At 39.6% G+C, this 24672-nt stretch overlaps 1 protein-coding gene across 1 annotated transcript in view; it reads left to right on the forward strand.

Annotated features, from left to right (window-relative positions):
• The first annotated feature begins 2804 nt into the window (after positions 1–2804).
• Positions 2805–24672, forward strand: part of LOC126471001 (rapamycin-insensitive companion of mTOR) — a 265260-nt gene continuing 243392 nt past the window's right edge. The window contains exons 1-2 of the mRNA XM_050099053.1: positions 2805–3218; positions 3303–3347. Coding sequence (XP_049955010.1) covers positions 3158–3218; positions 3303–3347 — 106 coding nt within the window. The 5' untranslated portion in view covers positions 2805–3157. The remainder of the gene's footprint in view (positions 3219–3302; positions 3348–24672) is intronic.

The raw sequence follows: 24672 nt of genomic DNA on the forward strand, positions 1-24672 counted from the left end.
TTATTTTGCTTTGATCTGATAAGTGCTGTTTTCTTTGTTATAGGTGTTCACATCACTCTAAGCTGAAAATGTATTACTGTACTGTTTCATGCATTGTTTGTCGCATTCTGATTGTGCGTGTTTACGGCCTGTCGCCGCTCGCGGCACGGCTTGCTTTTGTGCGCGCTACCGCCGCTTACAATTAAAAAAAAAAAAAAAAAATAGAGAGAGAGAGAGAGAGAGGAATCGCCTCATTAGCGAAACAATGGCAACAGACTGCTATTTGTTGTTACTTACACTGCTGCTTTCTTTGATAATGATCAACAAGAACCAAATAATAGACTTCGTGTGATAGAACTTGTTCTGAACGAGAGTTAGGCGAAAATTTTTCTCCGTTTGAAAATCTTTGCGGCCGCTTCTTTAGTACATCAAATTCTGCACAGAAATTAGAGTCATCTTAGATTTAAAAATCTAGTCAGTTGCCGTGCTTCATTTCTGACTGTATCACTATTAGGCATAAGAATAATACGAATATAAACATGACACGATACGTATATTCTTCCGCGTTTGCTGTTGTCTCACTCTAGTTTCGTAGTTTATTAGGCAGACAGGATTTAAATGAGATAGCAGCAAACGCGAAAGAATACATGGCAAAATGTTTATAATTCGTATTATTCTTATGGTGAAGAGAATACTGCATGTGATTCACGTTTCATCAGGTTCCTATTAGCAACCATCTCTTCTCACAGGTAGGAAAAAATTCAGAACGTAGAGTTGGCCATATTGAAAAACATTCTCAACAGTCTTGCTAGTCGGATTTTCGTAGTACATTGAAATTCTGCTACATTCGAAGATGAACAATACGGAATTTGTATTTACTTCGTTGGATAATGTATGAAAATGCAGTGGTCGAAACTCGGGGCGGAGAAAAAAAGCTCGTCTTCCACCTATCTTTATTTTTTAATTTATTTACTGACGCAGAGGTCTTGGCGTCAGTATTTATCTTTGTGCCTACAAAGCATGCCTGTGTAGCGCTACATATATTCGACTGCAGAAGTTAGTTGTATTGGCACCTACCAACATTTTTCAGAACTTCCGCTTACTTTGCACTCGATTCTAAGCCGCAGGCGGTTTTTCGGATTACAAAAACAGGAAACAAGTGAGGCTTAGATTCGAGTAAATACGGTATGTTGTGTCAACACGAATAGAACGCGAGGATCTGCCAGCGCTGCCATACAGAGAACCATCAACAAGATCTAGATCGAGTGGGCTGGAGTTGGCTCTAATGAGAACTTCAGAAACAGCGGGTCGTTGTTTCGCTAGAAAGACAGCAATGCTGCAAACTGTGTTGCACGCATTGTCACATAGCAATTAGTGCTGCTGGCTGAGATATGGGGAATCGCCAGTTCACAACTGACCTCTTTCAGTTCTTGTTAGTAGCTTGGAAGTTTCTCTAAATTTCTTATAGTTGTAATGTTTGTATATTTTGGAATATTCGGTGTTTTTATAAATAGTATAGCACTCTCCATCCAGGAGTTCAGTTCTGTTGTGGCTGTACTTTAGTGGTCGTAATAAATGTACGTTCAGTGTTTACGTGTTGTGCTTCATCTATGACTCTGATTTTAACTCGTCTCTGGTTACCACGTGACAATATTTATGGAACTAGTGACCCTTTTGTATAACTTATAAACGACTAGTTGGAACGACATAAAACGACTAACGTAATTCATATGTAAAATTGTCACAGTATGAAAATTTTTTCAAGATCTGCTTCGGCTAAAAGAAACACGTTGGTGGCAAAGTTCGGTTGTGAAACAAGGCAAAGGGAATAGTAACTTTGGAAAAACAAAACTTGCTCCGGGCTTGGTTGATAGCTACTTGGCGACTGCATGCGGCGAATGTGGAATACTTTTTGTTTTATTGAGTTTCTCTACAGATATTTGGAAAACTCATGCGCAGTGTATTTTCAACGCAAATACTCCCACTCCACTGCCTATTCTGATGATCATGTGAGCTTGCCAGTTCCAGCCACAGGCTGAGGCATAAGGCCCTTCCCAAAAACATAAAACTTTGATATTAATTATTGACTAAAGCGCTGACTAAACCAAATATCGGAGCAGAATTTTTCTCTGAAAATTATCTGTGCTTTTCGACGTCTTCGTAACCATCGAAATGTCACCCGGTACCGGTGTACTACAAAGAGAATTTTCACTCGCCCAGAAAACATGACATTTGTATTCCAGAAAATATCAGTTTTACGTGGTTTGTTTCTGACTGAACATTCAGGTGGAAGATTTTCATATTTATTCCTTCCTGTATCCAAACAAATACTGTATAAACGCTGTCTATGGAATTTTATATAGGGCATAATGCTCCGCCTTAAACTCAATTATACCAGTTCATCGTTACCCACGAATGTTTCTGGGGGATTTTTCTACGTGGCGATACCAGTACAGAAATGGAAATAACGTCCCAAGTAAATTTGAAATCCATCGTTCCACACTCAGCTCGTCTGAATTTAGTAAAACATACTGTAATTTATAAGACATGCCCATTTTGACGGGATATGGAATGTGCACAAATAAGAAAGTGTATCAAAGATCATTAGTAGTATAAAGACGCAATAGTAATTGATGTGTTGAGTCTCCGCTCCTTCTCTGTCCTTAGTGTTCAGAAAAGTCATATTTTAATGTATGCAGCTTCATATTTGCAATTCTGCCCTTACATTTTTCCCTATCAAAATACGCAATCGTACTTTTGACTGCAATGTCACGAAATGTCCTTTTTCATTATAGAACAGTATCGGCCCTTTTTTTGTTGATGTAGTGTATCAGGTGTAGACAGGTGGCTGCAAATAATATCTTTGCGTACGTTCACTACCGTCTAACTGCCCTAATTTAAAATTAGTTGAATTACCGCTTAATGCTATACAGCACATCCCATACAATGTGATAATAAAAACTGATGTGATGTAGTGATTTGATTCTTTTGGAGCGGCCTGCGATTTGTATTGTCACTCTAGCTTGTAGGAACTTTGGTTAAATTTGTATTGGTACAATTGAAGATCGTGACTTGTCAGTGTAGTGCTCTGACAGTAGTTGAATGAAATCCGTAATAAAATACGATGTATGCCATCGTGTTTGGGGTTTCTCATTGTCCTTTACATATGTAGTAAAGGATGGCAATCGCAAGTTGGATGTTAAGAGGGAGGAGTTCGCGTGCTGGCCGTTCCATACGCAGTGAGTGAGGTTGCGAGTGTCTTTCAGGCTACACTATATTAAAGATCGCCTAGTAGTTCACTTTTATTTTTTTTCAAATTTCAGGTCCACAGGATAGTGAAGACGATGTGCAGATCGACTTCTCCAGAGGTCAGTGAAAGCAGCAAATTTTAGACACATTACGATGTAGTGTTTTGGATTTTTGCTTACACAAGACTTGTAAATAAATATTGTAAGGAATTTTTTATTGGAAAAATCTGACGCGTCCAGTGTACGATGATTTGCTCATATTGCGGTAATAAGAAAGTACATATCACGCTGTAGGCCTATAGTTTCCCAGTGGAAAGCTATTGTTTATAGGTATGCCACTGACTGACAGGTAGCAATGTTTTCCCTAAAAGTGTTTGGCAACACTTGTTATAATAACAATATTGTTAAACTCTCAACAACTATATTACATTTAGACAAAGATTCCCAATTTCCACTTAATACTGGGACTTTGTATATGGAGCGTCGGTATTTAAATGAAGGATGTGTATAACAAGAGCTGGAGTGATTGAAGTTCAAACACTTATTCAGCCATTAATTAATTAAATGTTTTTGTTTGTATTGTAGTATTAAGTGCTTGTTTTGTAATACAAGACATTATTCTGGTCGTATTCATGAAATTTCCAGTAGTGAAGCTGAAGTATTAACAAAGTCTTCTACTTTATTTAAGTCCCTTACATTAATGAATATGACTATCATTGCACATATAAACAATAGTTAGGTAATTTTAGATTTAGTTTTTCATTCATGTTGCAGCGGTGGAGAAGGAATAATATTCGGAAAGTAATGTTGAAAACAATTATTAATTCACATTTTATAATAGTTTTTATGTTATAACTGTGCCAAACTTGCTTGGAGTAACACACATTTCTAATTTTATGCTGTGGACAGTATTATGTCACCTGTGTTTCAGTGCTCAAACAAATGGTTACTTAGTCATCAAAACTTTGATGTTAGCAATAAGAGAGATATAAAACTTAATAACTGTGCTAATGATGCAAGTAATAAATTTCTTTGAAGCAGTTGAAGTGATTAAACTTTGCATCAGTGGGAGAGCTCAGTTTCTTTTAGATTGTCAGACTGAGAATTGTTGTCTGTTTCAAAGTGTGATCAGCTTGTCATATATGTCTGTATACAACTATATACAAAATGTTTATTCTACATTCTCGACTGCATGTTAATTGCAATTAATATAGATTTAATTATCTTAGTAGCTTATCTTACATCTGTCCATAATGTACTTCAGGCCTTGGTTCAATACTTGCAGTATACACAAATCATAGCTTATTTATGAACTTCATATTACATATGTGTTGAAGTAGACCACCATACATTACTTTAGCATAGACAAATAATTTTCATGTCTAATTAATTTTCTGTAACAGAGATTATTAAAAGTAAATGAAGTTTTTCGCTCTGACTTTTTCTTCCTCCTGTCTACAGCAAGAAAAATCAATTACGAAATAAGTAGAAACATTTTAAAAATGATAGAAATTTCTGGAGACACACAGAGGTTAATCTTAGAGAGTACATTAAGAATAATTGAGGTATTTGTACATGTTCATCAGACTACAGTTCAAGAATTTTGTAGCTGATATTATAGTGTGTGAAATGGAAGATACCAGCTGCCATCACCTTTTTTTAAAGTGCCACTTGCTTCCTGTGTTACCTGTTCTTAGGTGTACAGGTGTATGAGGATGTATGTGCTGTGCTGCTCGAAACACCAATTGCAATCTGTCCGTCACAAAGTTAGTTTGAGCTTACTTCCTCCCGTATACAGCCCCACAGGGTGTTTAGAAAGTGTCCTTTATTCTTACTGTCATAAGTACTGGCCAACACTTCGGAAGAAAACGCACTATGTATTGAGAAACAAATACTTGAGATTGACTCATTCTGTGCTGTGACAGCAATTTTTCTGTTGACACAGTAAGAGCTGCTCAGTGTGTTTACCACTCATTCTTATACATCCTTCAGCCTTCAAAGAATCACACCATGGATTTCGTGTAGTGTTGGGCATATGCTCCTGCAACATGGTCGTTGTTGATGGATATGGGATCCAACAATGACATTAGAGGACATCACAGCAAGATCAAAGATATTACAGTCAGATGAATGTGGAGCTGGATTTTTGATCAGTTCAAGACTCATCGAACACTAGTTATATACTGTTGCATGAGGGAAATGGTAACATTCTCCATTAGTGCAAGCAGTTTGTACTCAGAAAAGGGAGTGATAAACCTCACCCGTCAACGTGCCAGCTAAACTGAATGGTCTTATTTTTATTGGGTCACCAGTAGTTCCTGCTCATGCACTAAAACTAAGTGAATATGATGCCTTGCTTCCACAATTACTTGAGCGTTGGCATGTGACTACATATGCATATTGTGTTAATTTATTATCCTGTTCTGTGTGAATCCCAACTTATATGTAAATGAAATGCAAGCTGTGAATGATGGTTCTCCATTGCTCCATCTTAGAATCCGTTGGCAGAAGTGTGATTGCGCATGAATATCTTGTGTGCTAAGTACTAGAACATGCTATTAGTGAAATGGAGAAAGTAACTGCTCATGCAGATGTCTGTACGTGAGCCTGGTTTATGTATTCAGTAGCTTCAACACGTTGCTTAGTTGTTTTAGGATTAAATTCTTCTCATTGCAATGCTAGCTCCTCCACATTTCCTAAATTGTAGAGTAATACCATACCTCCCGTCTCATGTATGGAATAATAAGTCTCCATTTCCATGTTTGAATTGTTTCCACCCCATAGAATTACTAATTTGTTCTGATGCCAGCACATCCTCAAAATACACATGGAATGGCTGATGTATATAGTTGTGTATATGGGTTAACTGAAGCTACTGATACTGGATTTTGGCTTTGTACCTTGATGTTATGATGTAGAGTGTGAACTCGTAAATTCAGTAGAAGGAAGAGAACAAAACACTTGGCAGTATTTCCTTTCTTTTTATACAGGGTGTTACAAAAAGATACGGCCAAACTTTCAGGAAACATTCCTCACACACAAAGAAAGAAAAGATGTTATGTGGACATGTGTCCGGAAATGCTTAATTTCCATGTTAGAGGCCATTTTAGTTTCGTCAGTATGTACTGTACTTCCTCGATTCACTGCCAGTTGGCCCAATTGAAGGAAGGTAATGTTGACTTCGGTGCTTGTGTTGATATGCGACTCATTGCTCTACAGTACTAGAATCAAGCACATCAGTATGTAGCATCAACAGGTTAGTGTTCATCACGAACATGGTTTTGCAGTCAGTGTAATGTTTACAAATGTGGAGTTGGCAGATGCCCATTTGATGTATGGATTAGCACGGGGCAATAGTCGTGGTGTGGTAAGTTTGTATCGAGACAGATTTCCAGAACGAAGGTGCCCCGACAGGAAGACGTTCGAAGCAATAGATCGGTGTCTTAGGGAGCACGGAACATTCCAGCCTATGACTCGCGACTGGGGAAGACCTGGATCAACGAGGACACGTGCAATGGCCAAGGCAATTCTTCGTGCAGTTGACGATAACCCTAATGTCAGCGTCAGAGAAGTTGCTTCTGTACAAGGTAACGTTGACCACGTCACTGTATGGAGAGTGCTACGGGAGAACCAGTTGTTTCCGTTCCATGTACAGCGTGTGCAGGCACTATCAGCAGCTGATTGGCCTCCACGGGTACACTTCTGCGAATGGTTCATCCAACAATGTGTCAATCCTCATTTCAGTGCAAATGTTCTCTTTACGGATGAGGCTTCATTCCAACGTGATCAAATTGTAAATTTTCACAATCAACATGTGTGGGCTGACGAGAATCCGCACGCAATTGTGCAATCACGTCATCAACACAGATTTTCTGTGAACGTTTGGGCAGGCAATGTTGGTGATGTCTTGATTGTGCCTCATGTTCTTCCACCTACGCTCAATGGAGCACGTTATCACGATTTCATACGGGATACTCTACCTGTGCTGCTAGAGCATGTGCCTTTACAAGTACGACACATGTGGTTCATGCACGATAGAGCTCCTGCAGATTTCAGTCAAAGTGTTAGTAGGCTTCTCAACAACAGATTCGGTGACCTATGGATTGGTAGAGGCGGATCAATTCCATGGCCTCCACGCTCTCCTGACCTCAACCCTCTTGACTTTCATTTATGGGGACATTTGAAAGCTCTTGTCACGCAACCATGGTACCAAATGTAGAGACTCTTCGTGCTCGTATTGTGGAAGGCTGTGATACAATACGCCATTCTCCAGGGCTGCATCAGGGATTCCATGCGACGGAGGGTGGATGCATGTATCCTCGCTAACGGAGGACATTTTGAACATTTCCTGTAACAAATTGTTTGAAGTCACGCTGGTACGTTCTGTTGCTGTGTGTTTCCATTCCATGATTAATGTGATTTGAAGAGAAAGTAAGCATTTCCGGACACATATCCACTTAACATATTTTCTTTCCTTGTGTGTGAGGAATGTTTCCTGAAAGTTTGGCCGTACCTTTTTGTAACACCCTGTATATAGGTTGGATTGAAAGGTGCCAGTCTGATTTGTGAATTGGTCAAGCTAACAAATGTGAATGTATAATCTTAGTTGTGGTGAAGTACCGATTTGTAGCATATCCTGAGGGCTATCTTAGGGTGAAATGTGGCAAAGTGGTATCAAAGGATTTGGTTAATCTGTATGTGCTGTGTGTCCAACAGAATCACAGTCATGATTTAAGTACGGAGACACACACAACCAATAATCAATCACTGTCATCATAAGGACTGACTGCTAACAATTGTCAGCACAAGTGAAATGATCTGTTATCTCAACAGACATTTCCAGACAAATGTTTGTAGGACTTTTCATTTTGACCACTACCTGTAAGAATATAGAACACTTTAACATCGTGCCTACATTTCACACAATGATTAATGACAATTTTACTTCCAGTGCAAAATGCATGAGTAGAATAGTAAAGGATAGAAATGGTTGTACCCTCCACTACACACCGTAAGGTGTCGAACAGAGAATATATCTAGATAATAAAAACTGACAGACACCTAAGCCAAAGTGTGTTTTTGTGTTCCACATTTTTGGGTCAAGGAAAAAAATGTCTAATTTGATCATCTTACAAAAAACTGAAATTTAAAGTGGAATAGTTAAGTGGCCTCTGGTAGGGTGTTTTTTGTGTGTGTGTGTGTGTGTGTGTGTGTGTGTGTGTGTGTGTGTGTGTGTGTGTGTGTGTGTGTCACGTGCAGGTACCTGTGAACTGCCAGTATTCAAAGTCCTTTTAAATATGGAAATTGTACATTTGAAAATGTCCTGTCATGCATTTTACATTGAATGCATACAGGTTTACTGGACATGGCTTTTTGTCCTAAGTTACATGTGGAGAGAGAAATATCTTGGGGCTGGTCTTTGATACTCTTATTGATCCAAAATCTTTCATTCCCTTGTAGTGTACCCATCACAGTGTAATTTTTGTTTTTAAATGCTCCACACTCATTCTTCAAAACTCAGTCACATTCTCAGGCATTAAAAATGTTGAGCATGGATCCTTTTATTTGGGAAGTGGAATGTACAGTTCAACTTTTATTGCATAAAACTTGCTATTGAAGCCTTTTACATTGCAAAATTCAGTAGCTTCAGATGGGAGAAAACAACATTGTAAGTTTCTGTCTTTGCCAATGGTACATGCTGCTTAGCTCAAGTTCTCCTACTGATGTAATTCCAAGCATTTTGTGTTGCTGTATGTGCCCTTATTTAAGGCTGAAGCAGTGTGTCTTTACTCACTGCCCTATAATAATCTTTTAGGTGCTCCCTGGTGGAAATTATTTTGGAATACCCTTTGTTAATGCTTTTAAGACTATATGGTACATATAACGTGCTATGAAGCTATAATTTGACCTGCTTCAGGACAGATTATTGTGTCTGTATCTGCTCAATTCTAGGCATATGCTCACTTCTGCACACTAACGTAACCATGTCTTTTCATTACTTTTATTTTTTTTTTCGAACTCTTAAGTAGGAGTTCATTAATGCCTTGTTATTCTTTGTTCATCTTGAACTGAGTGGTGATTGAAAAGTGTGGCCAAAAAATGATGCCAAATAATGTTTGCCTCTATTCTTGCCTGCAGCTTGTTTATATAAAAAAAACTTATGCCGTGAATGACTGAATGAGGGTTTCATATCAGAAGTCATAATGATTCTTGTGCATGATAAGAACCAACTAATTCTGCTCCTCCCTGTGGAAAATGAATAAATTCAGGAATGATGGAAAATCAAAGCAATGGTCTCAATAGGGCAGTCTATATGTTGTTGCAAAGAAACACATCAGAGAGAGTGGGAGAGGGGGGGGGGGGAGGTGGGGGAGGGGGTTCAGCACGTCTGTTGTCACATTCTCTTTATGTCTGTAACCACTGAACTACAAGCAGCCGCAACTGTGTCTGTGTGGATTTGTGTGCTCTTTTTAACTGCTATACTGCCATCTCTCATCTCCCACAGGGGATGACTCATAGAGGCTTGTCATTATCAGAAAACATGTACGTGCTTAGTGAAGATCAACACACTTCATCACAGCAATACGGTTAACCGCAGAGGATAATCTTTTGCTGTTTTCCTATCATTTGAACCTGTTTGGTGGTAGGTGGCTGTTGACCTGCACTCCAGTGAGCATTTCCTTATGTCAGTATATTTCCTCCATGACCTGCTTGTGTAGCTTAATTTGCAGCACTTGCAGGACTGAGGTGAGCCAGATGTGTATTGTCTCTCCACACCAGCTTAGCAATCATTTACCTGTTAGTGTATTGCGTGACTGTAATTTTCATGTTAGATTAAATATAGTTCATTCTGTACACTTGAAGTGGGGTGATCCTTGACAATGTGGAATGTGTCAGAAAAACAGAAATACATATTTTAAATAATCTGATGTGATAGTGCTGCTTCTAAAAATCCTGAAGAATGCTGGTTCACAAGGGTATGGGAAGTAAGTTTTTTCCCCATTTTCTTATATACAAATTGATTTAAAAGTGTACCATAAACATTGTAATGCATAAATTGTTTTTTAGGCTACTGCAGGAAGCATAATCAAAACAAAAGTAGGTTACAAGCCTCCTTATACAGATTGCATTACTTCACTGAAACTGTGCCAAAATCAGATATTACAAAACATTCATGTTATGTAATAGTGTTAATAACACAGGGCTGTGAAACTAAATTTTTGTCCAAGGCCTTTAATGCTGAAGGATGATTTTTATTAATTGCTTGAAGAATGTGAAGACACAATATGAATACATTTTAATATATATTAATACAGACCCATCTTTACTAGTAACATAGACCTAATTACACATTCCAAGTAATACGGAGACACTGCACTTTTATAGTACTGCTTCATCTTAATATTGAAATTTTGTCTTCGAGATTTTCTTCTATGCTGTAGCTCCACATTATCTCATTTTAGAGACCAAAGTAGTCAGCCGTCATCCCACCTGCCTTGATAATGTGATTCTATTTTTTTTGTGTCTTGGTGAGCCCTTTTGCCATGTTCTTTGCTAACATCTCCGAGATTGTCAGGGAAAAAGTCAAGATGGCTAGGAAAAAAAATGAATTTTAAGGTTCATATTTTTCAGAGCTGTTATATTTTCCACCATGGCTTTGAAACCTGGGTGTTCCCTATTACTTAATAAATTGGCAGCCACATTCATAAATTCTGTCAAAGCCAGTTGTTCTTCTTGTGTTAGTACGTTTTTATATACTTCATCTTTTATCAAACTTCAAATGTTTGGTCCCAGAAATAGTAGTCCCTTGAGTTTAGCCTCAGACAGAAATGAAAATTTGGAACTTTTGTACTTAAAACAATCACCATCTTCAGGCAGTGCTTTGACACACTGATTTGTGATTCACAGTTTAATATGAAGAGGCAGCAGAATGATTTTCTCTCATTTCACCAGAGATTGTCTAATCACATTTTTCTCCCTAGGATTCATTGTTGGTCTGATAGACCATTCTAGTCTACTCGAATGCAATTCACAGGCACGACCATCCCAGAGGCACAGGAAACAAGGAAACTTTGTAAAGCCTGACTGTTGTCCAAGCAGCATTCCTATTAGTTAAAGGTCTCCACATACAACCCATTAGTGTTTTGAATAGCTTAATGTCTTCAGCAGGATCTCCGTATTTTCATAGGTTTCTTTTACAGTGCACGGAATATGCTGCTGACACTGTCATGCTTATCTTCAGTATGTAGAAGTATGGGTGTGACGCCTCTTGTGTTAGAATCTATAAATATCCTTCATTCATTCATGTTGTATGTAACACCATATCTGGATAACAAACCATCAATGCTCTTACAATAAACAAGAGACCCAGATCTCCTTACAAGTCATTCAGTTCTTGTGTAAACTGCTCTTGTCCTTTTGTGGGTGTGGAGTCAGCAGGGTATGTAATTTCACTTGACGTTTGGTTTTTGGGGCACTCAACTGCACGGTCATCAGTGCCCATACAGAGTTCCAATTTTTACACAGTCCATTCTAGCTACTGTCATGGATGATGATGATGATGATGATGATAACAACAACAACACCACAAACACCCAGTCCCTGGTTAGAGAAAATCCCCAACCCAGCCAGGAATCGAACCCAGGACCTTGTGATCCAGAGACAGCAAAGCTAGCCACTAGACCACAAGCTCTGGGCAGTTTCACTTTATGATGATGATTCTAAGTAGTGGGCGGGTCGGCACAAGGATGTTAGAACCATGTGGTATGGGTCTTATGGCTGCTTTTAGGTTCAGATAAACAATTTCTTTCATTCTGTTCTTGCTATGCCTACCAACTTTCACCATACAAAAACAGCAGTCATCTACGCAGTTTTCTTATTCTCTCGATACCATTGGAATCTGGAAAAGTAAAGATATCTGTTTACCTTTTCTCCATATCCTCAAACTTGCAACAAGACAGATATGCTTTTTTAGCACATGAGATTATGTTCGCTCTCTTGCTTTTGAGAGTCAGAGTTGCAGATGTAATAAAACACATCAGGGTCATTCACATATGATCTTCTTGATAAAGTTGCCATTATTAGACTGATTTGAAATAACCTGGTGATACGGACACACACAAATTTGACTTAAAATTAATACTCAGATGATTTGTTTATTTGTAGAGTCTGAAATCCTTAGCATGACTTGATGAGTTACCTGAAAGTATGATACTTCGTCATCGTGGAATGAAAGTAATTAAATTATTCCAGATTTCTTTTTACACTATTGGCCATTAAAATTTCTACACCAAGAAGAAAAGCAGATGATAAATGGGTATTCATTGGACAGATATATTATACTAGAACTGACATGTGATTACATTTTCACGCAATTTGGATCCATATATTCTGAGAAATCAGTACCCAGAACAACCACCTCTGGCCGTAATAACAGCCTTGATACACCTGGGCATTGAGTCAAACAGAGCTTGAATGGCGTGTACAGGTACAGCTGCCCATGCAGCTTCGACACGATAACACAGTTTATCAAGAGTAGTGACTGGCGTATTGTGACGAGCCAGTTGCTCGCCACCATTGACCAGACATTTTCAATTGGTGAGAGATCTGGAGAATGTGCTGGACAGGGCAGCAGTCGAACATTTTCTGTATCCAGAAAGGCCCGTACAGGACCTGCAACATGTGATCGTGCATTATCCTGCTGAAATATATGGTTTTGCATGGATCGAATGAAGGGTAGAGCCACAGGTCGTAATACAGCTGAAGTGTAACATCTACTGTTCAAAGTGCCGTCAATGCGAACAAGAGGTGACAGAGACGTGTAACCAGTGGCACCCCATACCATTACACCGGGTGATACGCCAGTATGGCGATGACGAATACACCCTTCCAATGTGCGTTCACCACAATGTCGCCAAACACGGATGCGACCATCATGATGCTGTAAACAGAACCTAGATTCATCAAAAAAAAAATGACGTTGTGCCATTCGTGCACCCAGGTTCGTCGTTGAGTACACCATCGCAGGCGCTCCTGTCTGTGATGCAGCATCAAGGGTAACTGCAGCCATGGTCTCCGAGCTGATAGTCCATGCTGCTGCAAACGTCGTCGAACTGTTCGTGCAGGTGGTTGTTGTCTTGCAAACGTCGCCATCTGTTGACTCAGGGATTGAGACGTGGCTGCACGATCAGTTGCAGCCATGAAGATAAGATGCCTGTCACCTCGACTGCTAGTGATACGAGGCCATTGGGATCGAGCACGGCATTCCGTATTACCCTCCCGAATCCACCAATTCCATATTCTGCTAACAGTCATTGGATCTCGACTGACATGAGCAGCAATGTCGCGATACGATAAACCACAATCGTGATAGGCTACAATCCGACCTTTACCAAAGTTGGAAACATGATGGTACGCATTTCTCCTCCTTACACGAGGCATCACAACAATGGTGAACTGCTGTTTGTGTATGAGAAATCGGTTGGAAACTTTCCTCATGTCAGCATGTCGTAGGTGTCACCACTGGCGCCATCCTTGTGTGAATGCTCTGAAAAGCTAATAATTTGCATATAACAGCATCTTCTTCCTGTCGGTTAAATTTCGTGTCTGTAGCACATCATTTTCGTGGTGTAGCAATTTTAATGGCCAGTAGTGTATTTTTTACATCACCCACATCTGACATTTTCACTACATCAAAGATTTTTTAAAGTGTTTTAGAAGTTGTGCTGTATGTTCCTGCCAGCTGATTTTATGATGAATTTATAATGCCAAGAATTTTACACTGTCAACCTCCTACATCCATGGGTCTTCATATTTTAAGTGAAAATGTCTTGCAGTTTCTGAACTGAGCTGCACGTAAAGTGTTTTCCCGAAGTTGAAAGACCGTTATTTGGTGAGAAACAATTTATTACTGTCCATGGAAGTTTCATTGACAGTTTCATTCTAAAGCTGTAGCTAATTAGCATAGACGTGCATCATCTGCAAACAAAACAACCTTAGCATTTAATAGTGTTGCCATTGAAAGGTGATTTATATACACAAAAAAAGATGAAACATTGTAGGATGCTACATTTAACGCATTCACATGGACACTGACAACATATAGTCCAGTTAATGAAGGAAAGTTAGGGGAAAAAATTGTGTAGTTGCAAATATTTGTACTGTGCTAGGAGGGAGTGGCATGAACAACAAACAAAAATCTTGTCTGGAGGGGTGTAAACATTGGGGTGAGGGAAGTTTAAATGTCACTTTTTATGTTTTTTCTCGAATAAATAGAAAACTGCAGCTAACAAAATGTTTTCCGGTACAAAATTAAATTACATTAAATTTCCTACAAATAGGCCCTATTCATTTTTTTCTCTAGGACTAATAGTTCCCACTTTTCACAGGTTGGAAGTGACACAGGTTGTTGAAAATATTATTCTAACAGTGTGCAATTAATATTTATTTTTAAGTCAAGTGAGTTAAAAACAAATATTAAATATGTATTCCAAACCTAAGTGCAGTAGACCTGTATTAAGGGATAAATTGTGTTTCAGATGTGTAACAGGGTGGAGGGGGCAAATGGGAGGTAGGAGAACCAGAGAAGGTAGGTTTCCAGCTTGTGATCATGCACTTTACTCCTTCATAGGTTTGCAAAATTAGGAGCAAGCAGGTGATTCCCCTCTCTTACCTACACCACTATGTCACAAGAAGCAACTACAGGGTGTTTCACAAAGCTATAGTGACCATCCTCAGCCCACCTTATGAATCACTGGCAATGCAGTGTGCAGATGTTTCTGGGGGTGATTATTTACCAAAATGTGTGTTAACACCACATAGAAAGCAGGTGTGAGTTACTAACCACTAATGCAAGTAATGTATATGAGCAATGTTTATGCAAATCTCTGCTCATTGTTCTGCAATGCTAGAGGGAAATTGATTCTTAGTCATCCCTTATGGCAGCTGTAGTCTTCTTCTGGGAAAGGCAACTTCTCCTACATGAGCAGTGCTTGCTTTTCAGTTTACAACAGACTATACCTCCACAGCCTCTCCTGTCCAGTTATCTTATGTGAATAGATGAAATACTTCACTGAGAATGTGTTTTTAAGGCGGAGCTATTTTCAATTTATTTAGTACTTATTTGCAGTTAAGTTAGCTATTACAAAAAAGCTCAACAGCTGGAGCTGTCACCTGCTTGCCACACTGAAGAGCCTTTTCCAAGTGTAACATTGTGTCAACATGTATTTGACAATGTTGATTTACTTGTCTCCACTATCACTGCCTGGCATACTTTCCACAGAATGAGGGGATATCAAATGCATCTCCCCAGACTTAACTCTCCCAACATCTAAAGAAGCCCAGAGGCTTAAATTCTCCCCCTCTCCAACAGGAGGTCATTTAGGTGTTATATAACTTCAGATATTTCAACATAAGTCAAGCAGTGCATTTCAACAGATTACTCTTCTAGACATGAACATGATCGATTCCTTTGTATCAAACATTATCACTCCCATTTGAAGATATATTGATGTTCTGTGGTAATTGGCCCCACTCAGGGCAGCCTACACTACAGATGCCAGTGATTCATTACTGAAAAAAGTTTGTGCAGTCTGTGTGTAACAGGATTAATGGTAAGAGAAGCGAAGTAACTTTTTGGTCATTCATTAATTCACCACCAAGTGACTAAAACACAGTTACAAGGTTTTACAGTGTGCTGTCAATCATAGACGGCAGCAAGGTGCCACCAATCCAATCCAATCCAATCCCTTTCCCAACAACACTACATAGACCACTGACAACATCACACTCACAAATTAAACACACAGGAATGTATTTTACATAAAAGCTCGCTTAACAGCTGCAAATAAATAGTCATTCAGTAAACTGAAAATAACTCCACTTTATAAGTATGAGCTCATGGAAGCTTTTTGTCTATTCATTGGACAGGAACTGCAGGGGAGGTATAGTATATCTGCAAACTAAAAATCGAGAAGTGATCATGGTGGAGGAAGTGGAAGTCGCCTTTCCCCGAAGAACACTACGGCTCCCATACAGGATGACTAGGAATCAACTCCCCATTAGCTGCGTAGATATGTTGAGTCTGTCCAAAGGCATTACTTGTGTTAATGTTATTAGTATCTCATATCTGCAATCCATGTAGTGTTTATGCATTTTGTGCAAAATAAACACTCACCCATCATGTCTGCACTCTGCATCACCAGTGATTCGTAAGGTGTGTTATGGTGGGGCTATATAACTTTCTGTAGTTGTTTCTTGTGACATAGTGGGATAGATAGTGGAGAATCCCCTGCTTGACCTTCAGTTTGCAGACCTCCAAGGGAGGAAAGTGCATGACCATAATCTTGTGACCTACCTTTCCTTGCACTTCTATCCCACCCATCTCCCCCTTCCATCCTGTCACCCCCCCCCCCCCCCCCCCCCCCCCCCCGGAACACAGTTTAGCCCTTAATACGGCTTTCCTGCACTTAGATGTCATACACATTTAATATTTATTTATAACCCACTTTAAATAAAGATAAACTTTAATTTTATACCATTAGCACAATATTTTTAATAATTTACGATTTTTCCGTCTTCAGCAATGTGGACACTATTAGTCCTAGAGGAAAAAATGAATAGGACTATTTTTGTGGAAAATTTAATGTAATTTAATTCTGTATATCTGCATAGATACTCTGCAAGCCACTGTACGGCACGTGGCGGAAGGTAACCTGTAACACTACTTGTCATTTCCCCCCCTGTTCCACTCGCATGATGCTGTAATGAGGAAATGGAGGAAAAAAGGTTGTATGAACCTGAGTCTGGAAATGCATTGTTGCCACAGTAGATGGCGCTGATGAGAGAAAAACGACTGTTTGTACACATCCGTGTGGGCCCCAATTTCGCGCGTCTTATCTTCATGTTCCTTATACACGATGTATGTTGGTGGCAGTAGAATTGTTTCACATTCAGCTTCAAATGCTGGTTCTATAAATGTTCTCAATATTTAGTGTTTCTCGAAAAGAACATCGCCTTCCCTCCAGGGGTTCTCATTTGAGTTTCTGAAACACCTGCTTAATACTTTCATGTTGTTCAAACCTACTGGAACCAATCTAGCAGCCTGCTTCTGAACTGCTTCGATGTACTGGGAAACTTTTTTGCTAGAAGCTACAGTTTTTTAGTAATTTTGAATAACATAAAAAAGTGACATTTGAACACCCTCCACTCCAAACACACAAACTCCAATGGTCAAGATGTTTAGTACATTGTTCATGACACTCCCTCCTAGCAACATTCAAAAATTGGTGACTATATGATTTTTTCCCCCTATTGACCTTTTTTTGTCCTCATTGACTGGACTATTAATACATAACTCTTCTTCATGATATCATAACCATTTAGAATTCCAGATTTTGCCTAGGACAATATTTTATTTGTGGTCAGATGGTCAAGAAGTTGCTTATCTATATCTATACTACTATATAAAGACAAAGCATTAGATTAACATTGTTACGGAAAATCTCCAAAAAATACATGACTGATTAACTTCAAACTTTTACATGATGCTGTAATGAGGAAATAGAGGAAAAAATGTTGTATGAACATGTGTCTGGAAATGCAGTTGCCACAGTAGATGGCGCTGATGAAAGTTCCTGTGCCATATACTGTGTATTCCTTGTGTGTTGCAGGCTGTGTGATTGACGCAGCATATTGTAAGCAGCAGAATAGTCGATGGTCCAGTATTCATGTCGGGGATGGAAACAGTCTAGAGGCAGCACGGCTGTACCAAATCAAGTACCCTCACAGACCCCAACCACATCACACAACATGTCAAGCCTTTTTTAGGGCATTTGTGAGATCATGTGTCCTTTCAGGCAGATGTGCAGGGGGGCAGTAGACTGTGCGTACACCAGATTTTGAGGGCTGGGTTCTACAGGATATGCTGCCTCTCGACTATTTCAGTCTGCTTGGCTGTACACAGACACCATCTTGGCTTGTTCCTAGTATAAATACTTGACCATGCTGCTGCTTCCAGTATGCTGCATCACACGCACACGGTACATAGTCAGTGGAACTTTCAATTGTCAACATCACCTATCGTGGCAACGATGCATACTCGGACACATGTTCTTACAGCCACCTGTCCTCCATTTCCAGTCAGGAATCTGGCCCTGCAGTTTGTCGGTGGTATTAATGTTCATCCTGTGTAAATACATAACCACCTATGGGAGTATATGGCAGTGAGTCGTGGATCCCTAAAAAACGCAATAAACGTAAACTACAAGCAGCAGAAATGAGACTCCAAGAAAAGTGAGAAGTATTATAAGGAAAGACTGTATAAGAAATGGAGAAAATAGGAATGAACTAGATGTTTATGATATTAATGAAAAGATTAAAGAAATTTAAAAAAATTATGGAAACATCACCTACAAGCAATAAGTGCAAAGAGAATCCCACAATGCTGTGCCACCCAAGAGGAAGGAGAGGAATAGGAAGACCCAGAATAAGGTAGCAGTGAAAAGTGAAGATGGAACAGGCACAAGTGTCTAATCTTGAAGTGCAAAATAATAATAATAATAATAATTATTATTATTATTTAATAATAAATAAATAAATACTTTTATAATATCTAAAAGGGAAACTTTGTTAGCAAAAAATCTCACAAAGACCTTGATCAATTTACTTCAAATTTTTACGTGTGTGTGTGTGTGTGTGTGTGTGTGTGTGTGTGTGTGTGTGTGTGTGTGAGAGAGAGAGAGAGAGAGAGAGAGAGAGAGAGAGATGGCATTGTCAAAGCTTTACCCTCCATTGCCGGTGGTGAACTGGAGCCGAGCTCGCTACCGCAGACTATATGTACCTGGCGCGCCAACGTCAGAGGGCTTCTCACAGTCATTTCCGGTGCGGTTCTCCTCTTGCTACCTGCGACGGTCATTCGCTGCAGTACGGGAAGCCAGGATCCATTTACCTTAAGGCTTTCCTCTTTCTTGTTGAAACTGTTCGTGTGTTTTTGTATTTCTACAGCTTCTTTGAACAAGCGCACGTGATGGTGCTTCTCTACAGCCAGAACTTCCGTGTCGTCGAATTTTATTACGTGGTTGGTCTCGCTCAGTGCGTGCTCTGCCACAGCCGATTTCTCCACCTGCCCCAACCTGCAATGCCACTTATGCTCTTTGATCCTGGTGTTAATTGATCGTCCAGTCATTCCGACATAAACTTTTCTGCATGTGCGTGGTATACGGTATATTCCCAACATTGCAAGTGGGTCCCTTTTGTCCTTTGTCGATCTAAGGCACTCTTTGATCTTCCTTGTCGGTTTGAAAATCGTCTTTACGCCATGTTTGCGCAATATACGGCCAATTCTGTCTGTCACTCTGGGAATGTGTGGCAGAAAGGCCATACCCGACATTTCTTTTTCTGATTCCTTACGTCGCCGAGTGTTTGGCTCTGTTACACTTCTGATATAATTTGTGGAGTACCCATTGCTCCTCAGAACACTTTCCAGATGTTCCATTTCTCGTCTGAGGTGCTGCGGCTCACATACTCGTCCTGCTCGCGTTATGAGCGTATTAATCATGCCTCTTTTTTTGGCTCTGGTGGTGGTTTGATAGTTTATGCAGGTTGGTCCATGTGTGTCAGTTTTCGGTACACACTGTGTCCCAGGTTTTCACTGTCCCTTGTGACCAGCACATCTACAAATGGCAGTTTCTTGTCCTTTTCTACTTCCATGGTAAATTTTATGTTGGCATGGAGGCTGTTCAAGTGTCTTAGGAAGTCACCGAGCTGTTCTTCACCATGGCTCCACACCACGAAAGGATCATCATTCATGCAATCAGGAAAACAGTGTAACCACACTCTGCAGGGTGTCCCAAATACCTTGGGACAAAATTATGCAAATAGTTAGAGGATCCCAAACTGAATATTTTCAGACAATGAACTAATGATCAGAAAAGAATATTTAGTTCCTTATATAGGTATACAGATTTATACTTGACAAATTTTTTAAGTAATATAGGTGATTCTAATGTTTTTTGGTATGCTTAGTTCGTAAATGCTGAGGGTTTCACTCTATCACACAAGATTTTTCTCAAGATAATGATGAAGATCCGGAAAATTCATGCAAAATACGTACACTGAGGTGATGAAAGTTGTGGGATAGTGATATGCACATATACAGATGGTGGTAGTATCGCATACACAAGATATAAAAGGGGGTGCATTGCTGGAGCTGTCATTTGTACTCAGTTGATTAACGTGAAAAAAGTTTCTAACGTGACTATGGCCGCAAAATAACAGACTTCATATGTGGAATGTTAGTTGGAGCTACACAAGGGACAATCCATTTCAGAAATTGTTACGGAGTTCAATATTCTTAGATCCACAGTGTCAAGAGTGTGCTGAGCATACCAAATTTCAGGCATTACCTCTCACCATGGACAACGCAGTGGCCGATGACTTTCATTTAACAACCGAGAGCAGCAGCATTTAGATAGATTTGTCAGTGCTATCAGACAAGCAACACTGCATGAAATAATGACAGAATTCAGTGTGGGATGTACGATGAACATATCTGTTAGGACAATGTGGCAACATCTGGCGCTAATGGGCTGTGGCAGTAGAGCAGTAGATGACCGACACAAATGCCTTTGCTAACGGCATGACATCGCCTGCAGTGCTTCTCATGGGCTCATAACCATATTGGTTGGGCCCTAGATTATTGGAAAACTGTGGCCTTGTTAGATGCATCCTGTTTTCAGTTGGTAAGAGCTGATGATAGCTTTCAAGCGTGGCACAGACCCCATGAAGCCATGGACCCAAGTTGTCAGCAAGGCACTGTGCAAGCTGATGGTGGCTCTAAGATGCTGTGGACTGTGTTTACATGGAACAGAATGGGTTCTCTGGTCCAACTGAACCAATTATTGACCAGAGATTGTTATGTTTAGCTACTTGGAGACCATTTACAGTCATTCATGGACATCATGTTCCCAAACAACAATGGAATTTTTATGAATGACAGTGCGTTATGTCGTCACGCCGCAGTTGTTTGTGATTAGTTTGAAGAGCATTCTGGACAATTCGAGTGAATGATTTGGCGACCAAGGTCGTCTGACATGAATCGCACCTAACATTTATGGCACGTAATCAAGAGATGAGTTCATGCATAAAATTCTGCACTGGCAACACTTTTGAAATTATGGACGGCTATAAAGGCAGCAAGGCTCAGTATTTCTGCAGGGGACTTCTGACGACTTGTTGACACTATGCCACGTACTGCTGTACTACGCTGAGCAGGAGGTGGTCTGACATTATATTAGGAGGTATGCAATGACTTTTGTCACCTCAGTGTACATTCAGTAAAACTTTATTAAAAATGAGAAAATAAGGCACTCCTAACATTATAGTGAAGTACAGGATGATTCAAAAAGAATACCACAACTTTAAAAATGTGTATTTAATGAAAGAAACATAATATAACCTTCTGTTATACATCATTACAAAGAGTATTTAAAAAGGTTTTTTTTTTTTTCACTCAAAAACAAGTTCAGAGATGCTCAATATGGCCCCCTCCAGACACTCGAGCAATATCAACCCGATACTCCAACTCGTTCCACACTCTCTGTAGCATATAAGGCGTAACAGTTTGGATAGCTGCTGTTATTTCTCGTTTCAAATCATCAATGGTGGCTGGGAGAGGTGGCCGAAACACCATATCCTTAACATACCCCCATAAGAAAAAATCGCAGGGGGGTAAGATCAGGGCTTCTTGGAGGCCAGTGATGAAGTGCTCTGTCACGGGCTGCCTGGCGGCCAATCCATCGCCTTGGGTAGTTGACGTTCAGGTTTCATAACTAACCTTTTTCGTAGGACTCTCCATACAGTTGATTGTGGAATTTGCAGCTCTCTGCTAGCTCTGCGAGTCGATTTTCCTGGGCTGCGAACAAATGCCTGCTGGATGCGTGCTGCATTTTCATCACTCGTTCTCGGCCGTCCAGAACTTTTCCCTTTGCACAAACACCCATTCTCTGTAAACTGTTTATACCAATGTTTAATACACCACCTATCAGGAGGTTTAACACCATACTTCGTTCGAAATGCACGCTGAACAACTGTCGTCGATTCACTTCTGCGGTACTCAATAACACAAAAAGCTTTCTGTTGAACGGTCGCCATCTTAGCATCAACTGACGCTGACGCCTAGTCAACAGCGCCTCAAGCGAACAAATGTACAACTAAATGAAACTTTATAGCTCCCTTAATTCGCCGACAGATAGTGCTTAGCTCTGCCTTTTGTCGTTGCAGAGTTTTAAATTCCTAAAGTTGTGGTATTCTTTTTGAATCACCCTGTATTATGTTCTTCACGTCTAAAACAATGGCATAAATCTCAACGTTGGCAGTTGTGTTATCGTCAGTGCACTGACTGAGAACACTCATGTGCGGCATCCAGCAATTTTCAGCTACCATGCTAACTGACATCCTGTTGGTCCTAGTATATCCATTCCATTTGTTTAATGTTTTGATGGAACCTTTCTCCCTGTTCCTCACTCACAGCACCTAGATTTTCTAGAAAATAACTGATGCAGGTGCCCAGAAAGTAGAAGTTATCCAGCATGTTTAATACTAATTCTTATAACCAAGTTCTTTGCACTTGCCAAGAAACTTGTTGACAACTTGTTTAAAGAATATTCAACATGATCTGTAAATCTCATTCATTTTCCCTTCAAACATTTTGTCTTTCATTAGTTTCTGAATGTTAGGGCTGATGAAAACCCCTTCTTTCGTCTTAGCTTCTGATAGCCGTGGTATACTGACTTAATTGCCACATATTTGAAAATGTCACCACATTTTGGCAGGGCTTTAATGAATTCTTACATGATGCCAAGTTTCATGTGAAGTGGAGGAAGATTGATTTTTTTTTATTTTGTCCACTTTCGAATCGATTAGCATGTTTTTCCCTTCAACTTTTGACATTCTGTCTGGCGAACTTTCTTGAGACGAGTGCTTGTCTTTTGCATGACAGTCTCATCTAAACAGGAAGCAGTGGGATCTTTCTCACAACTTGAACACACTCAATGTGGAGTCCATGACTTGTTCTAATCCCAAACCCTTACATCAAAATATGCAAAATACATTCTTTGACAAAACTTGAGATAGCCTGTTGCTTCTTTTTCACTACAAGTTTGCCACAGACGTGTCAGAAATGACCAGAAAAATTAATATAAACTCTTGAAGCCACGAAATCTGCAAAAGCAGGCACCAGCTGATTTATTATTATTTGTTACTCATCAGAGAAGTTCGCATGAAAAACGTGTAAAACAAACATGTAGGCCTTAACATTACAATATCACCTAAATATATAGACTATAAAATTAAAAATCTATTTGTAGCAAGTTACATTGCAAATCTTCATAAAACAATACTGGCATTTTATGATGATTAAACAGCTACATTTTGCATATGTCATAGAAATTCTAAATTTGTGTCAAAACTGCATGTGAGTGAATACTTTACTTCAAATCAGCACCCAAACATGCACCAGGAAAATTCTTTGCTGTTAAGAAAAAATTTCGTTGTCAACCAGTGTTATTGACATAAGCAACATACATAGTAGAGCAAGAACTTAAGATCATAGCAACTGTTCAGTGACAATGGTCATTCTCAATCCATGCATTTTATATTTGCTGTAAATACTGCAAGTCACCTTTCAGTATGTGGTAGAGGGTACTTCGAGTACCACTAGAATTTCTCCCCTTCATGTTCCAGTCACAGGTGGTGCTCAGAATAGTGCCAGAAGCCGAATTTTGCCACACACACTCGACTGTCACTTCACTCTGTTTTAAAATGAGACAGCCAGTTTCTCTTCAGACTCTGAAGGGATATAATATGATGACAGTTTCATACAACCCCACAGGGAAAGATTCACTGTGGACACACCACAATCAATTGTGTATTGTTCTTCAAGGTACCATCACTTAACTTAATGCTATTGATCCCTAATTTCAAAATATTCATTTTGGGTTTACTGCTGTATGTATAATTTTGACCATAAAGATTTAATACATGCTGTATATCTAAAATTATTCCCAGTTCTTTCAAAATCCAAGACCCACTTCTTGCAGACAAACCCTTTGTTTTATAAACAGTGTGAATGCTCAGTGTATTTAAAAGAAACAGGCTGTGATGACGTGTGGAATTCAATAGCTTCTTGCATGATCAGGAGTCAATGTCAGATCAAAAGAACAATTATTTTGTAGCAGCTGCTCACTGTAGACTGATACCATTGTGCGGTCATTACAGTAACACACCCTCCCCCCTTCAAAATGATCACATGAAAAATGTTTTAGTAATTCTGTCATGCCAAACAGGCAATAATATTGCCCTATTTGAATTGGAGCTTAACGGATGCAGTGTAGATCATCATCAGCCCCTGAGAACAAGAGCTGTTGCCACAGTTGCAACACCTAAGTTT

Source organism: Schistocerca serialis, chromosome 3, assembly GCF_023864345.2.
Source record: "Schistocerca serialis cubense isolate TAMUIC-IGC-003099 chromosome 3, iqSchSeri2.2, whole genome shotgun sequence".
NCBI classification, from domain to species: domain Eukaryota; kingdom Metazoa; phylum Arthropoda; class Insecta; order Orthoptera; family Acrididae; genus Schistocerca; species Schistocerca serialis.